General features: G+C 38.4%; 2 protein-coding genes across 2 annotated transcripts; one reads left to right on the forward strand and one right to left on the reverse strand.

Moving 5' to 3' along the window:
- Positions 1-906: 906 nt before the first annotated feature.
- dctn5 (dynactin 5) lies at positions 907-7446 on the reverse strand. The gene is made up of 6 exons (XM_086154997.1): positions 7288-7446; positions 7071-7139; positions 6839-6957; positions 5351-5462; positions 3852-3954; positions 907-1692 (listed from the first exon to the last, which is right to left on the reverse strand). The coding sequence occupies exons 1-6, from the start codon at positions 7333-7335 to the stop codon at positions 1595-1597; spliced, it is 549 nt and encodes a 182-aa protein (XP_086011123.1). The 5' UTR covers positions 7336-7446; the 3' UTR covers positions 907-1594.
- Positions 7447-7885: 439 nt separating this feature from the next.
- On the forward strand, positions 7886-11411 carry LOC147229514 (acyl carrier protein, mitochondrial-like). The gene is made up of 5 exons (XM_086155006.1): positions 7886-8094; positions 9120-9236; positions 9365-9452; positions 10990-11100; positions 11174-11411. The coding sequence occupies exons 1-4, from the start codon at positions 7900-7902 to the stop codon at positions 11079-11081; spliced, it is 492 nt and encodes a 163-aa protein (XP_086011132.1). The 5' UTR covers positions 7886-7899; the 3' UTR covers positions 11082-11100; positions 11174-11411.
- Positions 11412-11569: the final 158 nt, after the last annotated feature.

Consider the following 11569-nt stretch of genomic DNA (forward strand, 5'->3'; position numbering starts at 1 on the left):
TGCAAATTAGCCTTGATGATCTTCAAACTTCCTGTCTAGGAATGGCTTTTGTTACTTTCTGCTTCTTGATGGATTACATCTATAGATTTGGGACTAGCATATCAACCTCAACTGTACTGTCAGAAACAGTGGTTTAAAATGGTGAATTATAAATAAAAATGCCCCACTGACTTACGGACTTTGCGTCATAAAAGATTTGACTTGTGAATTTTTTCCTCCTTTATTAATTTAATTGTGGATGTTGAGATATGCTTTGCGAAGAAAACCCAACTTTGCCAATAGAAAGCCACAGGGAAAAATGAAAGATCTGAATTCTCAAGATATGGCACAGAAGTTATATGTTACAGGGCAATTAGTGATGTTGTAACCGGGTTGCCGAATCAGCAGGGATTCCTGCACCAGTGTTTTCTTACAAGACATCTTTGAATCCAGTTCTGTTTAGCTAGAACACAGCATTTGGTGTATATACACTGCTCAAAAAAATAAAGGGAACACTTAAAAAACACATCCTAGATCTAAATGAATGAAATATTCTTATGAAATACTTTGCTCTTTACACAGTTGAATGTGCTGACAACAAAATCACACAAAAATGATCAATGGAAATCAATTGCATCAACCCATGGAGGTCTGGATTAGGAATCACACTCAAAATTAGAGTGTAAAAACAAACTCCAGGCTGATCCAACTTTGATGTAATGCCCTTAAAACAAGTCAAAATGAATCTGTGTTGCTTCCTGAGTGGACACTATGATTTCACAGAAGTGTGGTTGACTTGGAGTTACATTGTGTTGTTCAAGTGTTCCCTTTATTTTTTTGAGCAGTATATATTGTTTAGCCTCTGCTGCATACTTGGTAAATTTCAAGAGTTGGAAAGGCACTTTCTAGTTACTGGGCACAACACTATTCAAGGCTTTGTATATTTGTTTATTAATTGCCTTGTTCGAGATGTCGGCTTTAACCATGGAATAGGCGAAACGACGTGGAATGTCCTACAAGCACAAACAAATAAATATTGAAAATAATTAGTTTCAAAACATGAACATGGATTCATTCTGTATTAACGAATCCATCCAATGTAGCTCTAAAATAAAACGAAAGTTCCTTCAGACTTCTTAAGCGAAAAGTGAAAGAAAGCACAGCCTATCATTTAACAAATTACCTGGATGATGAAGATATATTTAAGCAATCACATCATAATAAGCAGTTGTGCAGTCCCAGGTTCTTTATATAATAAAAGTCTTGTCAACCATGTGGTCCTTTTTTTTACCATGTCCATATCCAAAACATCTTAAGTGGCAAGACCCATCCATTGATCAGATGGAGACCTTGAGTTCCACCTCAAGGGAGATAGTTTAAGATTCCTTGAAAATATGTTATTGTTGAAAAACAAAACATGAATGGAAAAAGATGGGATTATGGCTATTGTGATAACAAGGTTACATTTTAGGCCAAGGCTTAAAGACAATTTAAACATTAATTTGGAGATGTAACAAGGAAAAACGCCAATGTTGTATTTATTTCAGTATAACATTTTTTAACTGGCTGAAAGATCTGGAATCCTTCAATGACTGGTATTGAGCAACCCCCATGGTCAGATCTGGCTGAGTGGCAGGAATTTCTGGTAGTAACTCTTTGTTACATCAATCATCAAGTCTTGCGTGCACTCTGGAAGCTCCCCTGAGAACAGACCTAAAGAGGGGAGGGACATCATAGATTAATAACAAAAAGTAGAATGACTACAATAGCGATGTTGGCAGCCCAACTTTTTATTCCCGTGTTTTTCTGTCATCCTCCCCAAAAAACCCTCAAATTAACCTGAAATAAAAAGGGCTTTATTACAGCCTGGAGAATCCCAGTATGTCACTGGATGTTTTCTTTCGGGCTCCTCAATCAATGAGCTTCCAGACAATGACTTGTTCGCATCTAGTATATAGATTCAGTGCTATTTAGGTGAGCAATACGGTTTATGTATATATTACCAGTACACGATTACATTAGCAATGCAAACAAATATAATATTAGACACACATTGCATGTTTTTGCAAATCTGTCAAAATCAGTGCATATGAAATTCAAATACAGAAAAAAAAAAATCAAAGAAAGTAAAAAAAACAAACTTAAATATTGATTCTTTCACTTCCACACCCTTTTGGGGATCAGGCAAAAAGGAAGTTCTGTGGGCATTAAATGTCAACTTCCCAGAGGCTCCTGAGAGTTGTTGGCATCATAGATTCAAAGAAGAAGAGGGGTTTCAAAGAGCTGGCAGAGAAAGCAGACAGATTTCTGATTGTGGCCCCCGAAAAAGGACAAAACGCAGATAAAATGGATTCTCAGGCAGGGAACGTGCTAATACTACTCAGATCTTTTATCGTTAAAGGAATGAAACATCAGTGGCGTCCAGTAGAAGAGACACTACAGAGCTATGTCAAGCAGGTGTACATTTCTGTGCTCGCATCTAGCTAATTTGCAAGTGACAACTGAGAATTCTGGGATCCAGGAAAGGACTGACAAACAGCAGGAAAGATCATGAGGGGTGGAAAGACTGGTTACCCTGTACACAAACATGCATTGTGTCTGCAACACACAACCTGAAGTCCACGAAGTTTGGTTGGAAGATTGACCTTTGGTTGCAAGACTGATGGACAACAGAGTAACAACTATTGATCACTGGATTCTTAGGAAACGCAGGCATGGGTGCTCCATGAGTTAATTGTGCACATGTGTGGTACTGATTCCATCACTGTTGTTGGTGAGATGGTGGTCAACCAGCTGTCAAGTCACCTGTGCATCCAGAATTTAACAGCCAATAGCAACATGAAGATAGAACCAACTACAGAAACAATGCTCCAAACCCAAATTCAGCTGGCCTAAAAGCCAGCCACCAGGAGGCATAGAGAAATGTAAACACAAGCCTACACTCACCCTTGAGAATATACTCTGAGGCAGCACAATCACTGAATTGAAAATCTTGGCCATGTAATCTACAAAGAAGGCTTGGAAAGGTCTTGTCGAAATGTTTGTGGAGGTTCTCAGACATCCAGGTCATGGTGAATTCTCGTTGAAATCTTTTTCTTGTGGCAACTGGACTTGAATTTTTTCACATGAAGACGTTTCACCCCTCATCTGAGAGGCTTCTTCAGTTCTGTTTCAATTATACATTCAAGTACAGTTGCCATGATAAGAACAACTTCATCAAGAATTCTTGTTGAAATCTTCTTGTCATGGTAACTGGACAAGAATGTCTTCACAGGAAGACATTTCATCCCTCATCCGAGAGGCTTCCTCAGTTCTAATGACTTGTGGGGAGTTTCCAAATATAACTGCCAGGGTTTGGGTCGGGTCTAGGCTATGGTTGCTTGTTATGCAAATGTAAAAGCTGATCGGCAGAAACTAGGTCTAAGGGGGTTGTTATGCTTTTGGGGTGTTATTCGGCTGGGAAAGGTTTACGGTGATGCGATAGAGGACAGGGATCCTCCAACGGGTGAAAGAGCTACTGTGGACTTCTCGAAATAAAGCCAAAGACCAAGAGACTCTCCCCTTCTTTTCGTGAGCTTACACTAAAATAGGGTGATGTAGGTGCTTCAAGTTTTATTTTTAAGTTAAATGGCTGAACCTTAATTCAAAGCTCTAGACATTGGCAAACACCTACTTGGCATGTGCTACATGCACTTACAACCAGCCATTCATTGATCTTTGTTTCAAAGTTTATATAATTGATACTGTCTTCTGTCTTGGTCACACAAATTTGATATGTTGTGTGTATAGAAATGTTAATTAGGTAAATCTGGCACAAATCAACATTAACTTTTGGCACTGCTGATAAATTGGTGTACAGCAGGGCAGCTAACCTGGGCAACCAGAGAAGACAGTGAAAGGTGGCACTACTGTCTCAGGAGGAAGCACAGTGTTGTCCAAAATCTTGCAGCAATCCTTCAGCACACACCGGCGACCCTGCAAAACAGTATGTATAGAGATGAATATCTAAAAAAGTATCATCAATATAACTGATTCAAACCACTTCTTCTTCTTCTTCTTCTTCTTCTTCTTCTTTCGGCTTTTCCCGTCAGGGGTCGCCACAGCGAGTCAACCTTCTCCATCTAACCCTATTCTCTGTATCTTCCTCTCTCACACCAGCTACCTTCATATCCTCTCTTACTACGTCCATAAATCTTCTCTTTGGTCTTCCTCGAGACCTATTGCCTGGCAGCTCCAATTCCAGCATCCGTCTACCACTATATTCACTATCTCTTCTCTGAACTGATGCAAACTACTATAGGGCGAAAAAAAAAAGCTCTTATTTGACCTCTGACAAATAGGTTATGTTTCACCATTTAGTCAAGGCTGGACACTGGGAAGGGGCGTTAGACTTGGTCAATTTAAATATGTTTTTTTTTTTTTTGACATATTTTTTTATTTTGCTGCTTTCACTGTACAATCTCAACTTCCTGCTTTGACTGGTACTCCCACATTTAATTTACGGGCTACCATGAGACTGTGCTGTACATTTGCAAACAATGCTACAAAGGAAAAGAACAAATAGCACGGTCATTTGTCATGTCATGTTTTTGAGTGGTGAAAATCTAAGCTGCTCTTATCTTAATCTTAGGACTTCAGTTCTATTTTCACATCACAAGCATTAAATGAAGCCATAAGCCCCCGAGCCATAAGATACTACGTAACTCTCATGAGAGGTGCTCCATGATCATTGTTTTAATATTTACTGTAATAACTTCAATGACAGGAAACTTCAGATAGATTAACAATTCTAGCTGTTCCTCATAGTTTTTGTTTAAGGTTTGGGGAACAACAAAGATACAGATATCTGCTAATTAAAATTCAAGTACCTTATCTTTTGCCAATATTTTCGAATATTAATCAAAAAGCAGGTACAACTCTCAGAAAAACTTACTTGATGTGTCAAAATTTTAAATATTCATTATCATAAAATGGTCCAATTTGTACTTTCATGTCACATACATTTATTACCCTGTTTACTGTTGGAAAGACTTAATCTCTTAATAGACTTAATCTCTTTTTTTTAGTTTAACAACACATATAAACTATATATCAATAATAAAAATCACATGTTTCGTGCCTGTGCACAAAACCAGAATATAACTTGATGGTAAAGAAAAAAAATCTTCAACTTGAAAAACTGGTCAAACTCTTGTTTTCTTCTTCTCTGTCTGCCTTGCAGCTGTTCAGTTGGCCTGAGCATGACTAACATGTGACTGTTCACCACAGCCGAGGCACAGATACTCTATGCAAACACTTTCAGTATGCTTCTTCTTGTTTTTTACACTGGTCAGTACTTATATCAGCTCGTTTTTTTTTTCAGTCTACTCACTATGACACAGTTCTTGCCAATGTGAACGTAGGACCCAATCTGAGCTGCATTTACCACACAGTCCTCTTCAATGAAGACATGGTCTCCAATATGCAGTGGAAAGAAAGCAACCCTGGAGAAAGGGGAGAAATATGTAACATTGTACTAAAGACAGAAAGTCAAATTATTTTTAGCCATGGGTGCCCAAATAAAGCATGACCAAAGTTTTGCAGTCTTAACTATTATCCGGTAAGGTTGAGGCATATTTCATACAAATACATACCAACACACTGAGCACCAATTTTTACACATCGACTGTTTTCTTTCAGTTCATTGCTTGATGCAATTTCTTTGCTATGTCTAATTATTTTAAAATTTTAACAGATTTCTGGTAGTCATTTCACAACAACCAAACCTCTTTCAGAGCATTCACTGAAATAGTTTTAGTTTCCCTGTTGCCTCCAACTTTTTTGATGTTTTGTCATTTATGGTTCTGTTTTATTTGCATCTATTGTAAACCGGACATATTTGACTTTTGTTGTAATTTTGACTTTTTTTACACAAATTAATACTTGAGATAATACATGTATATCTGGGATACTGGTATTGCCAGTTTCAGTATTGTCATATATAAACAAAACCATTGATAAAAACTTGTACAAGACAATTATTAGTAATGGGTGACAATCTTCTTACAATATCATGATTTTCACATTATTGACTTTGCATAAGATTGGATGTATTGACTAAATTATTTTAAGCCACACCGTCTAACTTTACAACTACCTCCAAGGATCGATTACCTTGGATTTTTCTGTGTTTTTCTTTTTCCCTTTTCAGTCTTTGTTTGCCATGCTGACTCTGGTGATAGGTGATTGTTCCAAGTTAAAAAATACTGGTCTAATTGATTTTTTAATTGATTTCAACAGTGCTCATTTTACCTTCTAGACTTGATGGTCAAAAAGGATATTAACAGTTCACTGCCCTGTCTCCAGTGGTCCCATTTGCTGAGATCTATGAACTCTACCACCATTTGGCATTAGCTTACAAATGATTTGTTATACTTCATGTTTAGGAAGTTACTGTCAATGAAACTATCAATTTCCCTGGTATGCTGAGGTAAACAAAAGAAAATTGTGATCCTCGAACATGATCCTGCATGCGACTGACTGATGTTAACCCTGATTCATTCTACAGCTTATTATCGACTCAATGCAGATGAACAAATGACATCTATGTTCTGGCAATGATTATCCCTTAAAAATGACTGTCAAACGTTTTACAAAATAACAAACTGAATTCATTGACGTTTTTATCTTTTCATACAATCCGATTAAGATCACGATCGAATTATTACTGACGTAACTGGTCCACATTTTAAACGCCTGTTAAAATAAAACTACAATCACATTACTGCGGTTTGCAAAAACAATCTATGCATTGGCTTATGCCATCAGGTTGTCTTCAGACAAAATAACAGGAATATGACAGATAGAGAAAATGTCTTACCCTTTGCTGAACTTTTTGAATGGGGGCCGAATGACGCTCCGGCTTTTGACAACACAGTGCCTCCCCACCCTGACATTAGCAAGATCTCCCCTGATGATGCAGTCATTCATGACAATAGTCTGAGCGGAACACAAGGGATAAAACTTTTATTGGCCGATTTAGAAAGCAGAAATTGTTTACAGGGATCCGTGAAGCTTCATTTTCTTGTAAAAATCAACTGCAGTTTTCTTACTTTGCCATTAAGAACGATGTTTTGACTTCCACATAGGACTGATTGTCTGCTCACTTTATTGCCAGATGCCTGAAATTGAACGACACAGGTCATTCTCAGCTCTTAAAAGACACGTTAAACTTGACCTGAAAGCACCGTAAACACTACGCCTCAATAAGCTATCAGTTAGCTTTAAGCAAGTAACGAGTCAAGAATTATTTTCAAGACCACACAATACCGTCTCAATATACTCCGCCTTGTTGTACAGTATTTCGGACAACTCCATAGCAGATGATATTAAAATGTTTTAAACGATGAGGATAAACAATCCGGTTTCTGTTTTTTCTCGAATGCCCTGCTCCACTCCGGAACACTGAACGTAGACCGACGGATGAATAAGACTGTATGAGTCGATGCAGCTATAGTCGATGAATGTGTTAAAGTAAAGGTGTGTTGCATTATATATTGGGTACATTACTACGTATCCAATAAATATAATTAACCTAGCTTCAAGCAAATCAATAGCAAACAGAAGTCACATTTTACATCAAACTTCTGGTATGATCTAGATTCTAGATCATACCAGTCACACTTGGAATCTAGAATGTCATTCTGCCTTTGATTGGTCGTTTCTGACTAAAACTCGGCAAATGTTAATTTTTTATTGAATTATGTGTGTCTGTTTTGTGAAAAATTCGTTTTTGAAATAAAATGTTAAAAACATAATACACAATAAATAAATAACAATTAACGAAAAGCAAATAAAAAATAAGAAAAGAAAATAACTAGTGACCTTCTTTTGCGCATGCGTTCTGTAGAGCCCATGACCCCAGTTTCTTCTACCCTTCGAATGCAGGAAGCACTTGTCTACATCATGGCGGCCCGTGTCCTACAACGGTGTGTCCGCTCGCTTACCCGGCCCCCCCTGGGGCTTTTTCCAGGCAACTTGGCCGTGAGAGTCACCCCATCCCCTGCTGCCAGTCTTCTCCGATCCCTATCATTTGCTGCAGGAAGTTGGAGGACGCGGCGAATGGTACAGAATCGGGTACGTCTCTAATAACATTTGAGCCGCTGTGGCCTTGTGTCCGCTGCAGTGACCTATCAACGCTTTTTAGGTAATGGTCCTCACACGACTCCCCCGTGAGGCTGGTTATCCTACATGACACGTCCGAATCAATATCTGCTTTATTTTCTCACAGCGACAGGATATTTGCAGAAGACTTAAGTTATTGTATTGCCAACAAAGCATGAGGAGTGATCGCTAACCCTCTCTGGAGATAGTCCTTACTAGCCACCTTCTCATACTGGTTATGAAATGCTGGTTTCGCTCTCACTTTTTCCCTGATGTGACTATTGTGCCTCGTTATTGTGTTAGTCTATGTTTATCTCACGGGGGGCCCTAATTTCTCTAATGTCCGAGTTTTTCTGCACCACACTAGCACGGACCATGTACCTGGGGCCTCCACCAGACTTTCGATGGCATTCAAATGTGCGTCATTCCAGGCTTGTACGTTAGCGTTGCTCCTGCAACATGGGCATTCCGGCTAATTTTACACAAACGCGCCTTTTATAATATATTTCAAGGTAGATCAGCGTGTTTTTTTATATACGTACGTAAAGAATGGAAGCATGTGTGTGCATGGATGTATATATTTCATATACACAGTGTGTGTTAGTGGATGAGTACACTAACCCAGTAATTTAATGACTTAAATTATATTTTTGTCCCAATTATTTTCTGACACGTTGTGGAAATATTCTAGTTTTTCCGCGCCTGAATACATTTGCAAAATGAGACTTGAATGAATGAAATGCTCTGTCTGCAAGAACATGTACCCGCCTTTTTCCTTGTTGATATACGTGTAGACTTGTCTTTAACATTTTTTATTCATAATGCTTAAAAATGATTAGACAAATATGATCTATCACCCTTTTTAGTATTATTGACACTGTATTGCAGACTGTTGCAGTATTTGAACAGTGTTAGTCTGCCTCTATTTTACAGGTGTATTAAGTACAGTGCTTTCACAATCGGAAGCTCATCATTTCTCATGTTCTCAACACTCCTAGTTCATCCCAGGTGTGTTGTACCGACAATATGGAGATCTGCCCCCCCTCACTCTAGAGACCATCAAAGATCGTGTCATGTATGTCCTCAAGCTCTATGACAAGATTAATCCAGAGAAAGTGAGTGCAAACACCAGAGGCCCATATCTGAATTTAGGATAATACAAGCGTTAATTAGATCAACAGCAGAGTTCAATGATATATTAAATTGCACAGTTGTCAAGTGCTATACACTTTATTTTTCTTAGCTGCAGACATCCTCCCACTTCATGAAAGATCTGGGCCTGGATAGCTTGGACCAGGTGGAGATAATTATGGCCATGGAGGATGAATTTGGTGAGTCTACATGCCGATGTGTGTGTGTGTGGATCAGATGTCTAGTCAGTGACTTCCGTGCATCCTCTAAAATGACAAATATTGTGTTTGGAGTAAATATGTTTATGGTTTGACATGCTATTCATAGGCCTGAAGTTACTAGAAAGATAATTACATTATAATCTGTTGGATAGATTTCTTCATTTTCCAGCCATTACCTACCGCTTTCCCTGCACTTAGGGTTGTGGGAATGCTGGAGCCTGTCCCAGCTATCATTGTATGAGAGGCGGGGAACACCATTTTCATTTTCACATCAGATTTTTACAAGACTACTTGTTACAATCTGGCACACAATTATGAGAAAATATACACATGTAGCTGGCAGAGATGAAGACAATGAGGTCCTTTCTCAGAGTGATATGGATGGATAGGATCACTCATGAATTCCATCAGTGGTACAGCACATTAGATATTTTGGATAGTCAAAGGCCTGACTGATTGTTTGGACATGTACAGAGTGGGGACAGCAAATATATTGGTTGAAGGATGCTACATGGGGCCTAGAAGAAGACCGAAGAGAAGATATATGGTTATAATGAAACAGGACATGAAACGTCATTTGTGTGAGAGAAGAGGGTCAGACGGAGACTAGGTGGAGATTCACTGTGGCAACCCCAGAAGAGCGGAGTAAAAGGGGGAGAAGATGTTTTTGTTTCAGCTTTTCCTTTCAGGCAGGGATTGCCACAGTGAGTCATCAGTCCTATTCTCTGTAACCTCTCACAAATCCATACATCTCCTTTTGGCCTCCTGTCTGGCTGTTCTAACTTCAGCATTCTTCTACCCAGATATTCACTATTTCTCCTGTGTACATGTCCATCTCTCTGTTCATGCTAAGTTTATCTCCAAAACATCCAACATGTGCTCTCCCTCTGGACTCAGTCCTAATCCTATCCATCCTCATCGCTCCCTGATAGAAGCATCACATTTTTTCTCTGCTACCTCGAGTTGTACTTCCCGTCTTTTCCTGAGTGTCACTGTCTCTAAGCCATACAGCATTATTGGTCTCATCACAGTATACTATATCTCTCCTTTAATTCTGGCTCATACGCTTTTACAGCAAATCCTTTTGTTTGTTTTTTTTGTCCCCCACCACCCAATCTAACCTGCTTGTACACCTTTTCACACTTTATTGCTGGACCAAGTAATAGAATTATTACTTTGTACCATGTTTTAACTGATTGAATGATCAGTAAGTGTCCTGATCCTGTTGATTTAAACCCACCGTGTGCTTCTGTTTTGGGAGAAAAAAAATAATTAGAAGAATGTATTGTCTTCTCTTCTCAAAATAGAAACCAAAATTTGCTGTGAATTTGATATTCAGTTGATCTTAATGATAGTTATTTGCAACAACTCCTCTTATTTATATTTTCATTATATTTGTACTTATACATAGGCATTGTGCTATTAAAGGGTTCTTTAATTTTTCCAGGAAAAGCAATTCATCACAAGGGTTGCTTGCCAGACATTAAGTTCCTCTGTGTTGACGTGTGTTCTGTAGGTTTTGAGATTCCAGATGCAGAAGCAGAGAAGCTGATGACTGCTGAGGAGATTGTACAGTACATTGCAGACAAAAAGGATGTTTATGAATAATTCTTAGCTCCATGCAGAGGCAAGTCTAAATGTTTTTTTTTTTTTAAGATACATAAGAGTTCGTTCTAATTTTATTTTTTCTCTCCCACCAGTTTGCTGCATCCAATCCCAGAGGGAAGTACTTGTATCATGTCCATCTACATTAGTCCAGTTGTCTTTTTTCTTCCCTGCTGGCCATGTCTTGTGACTATTTAAATGGACAAGTCTTGGATGCCTGAGGTTGTTAATAAAAAATTTAATCACTTTGCTGTTTTGTGTTCTAACTCCAACCTGTGGTTTTAGTGTGTAATTTCTCATGAAAAACATAAATAAAAAGGCCTGTTGCACTTTCTCTGTCATAATTGTGATATTCAAACATTGTATCAGAACAGTAGTTTTCCTTTAATGATTTTGAAATGTCAAGTCAAGGAATAGTCTGGCCGATCTTTGGCTTTTAAGCTGAAACTATTTTTCGGTGATGGCTTCTTTTTCTAAGTTTACCCTTCTCT

The sequence above is a fragment of the Fistularia commersonii genome, chromosome 11, assembly GCF_037954325.1.
Source record: "Fistularia commersonii isolate RoL2024-O1a breed Wild chromosome 11, RoL_Fcom_v1.0, whole genome shotgun sequence".
Lineage (NCBI taxonomy): Eukaryota > Metazoa > Chordata > Actinopteri > Syngnathiformes > Fistulariidae > Fistularia > Fistularia commersonii.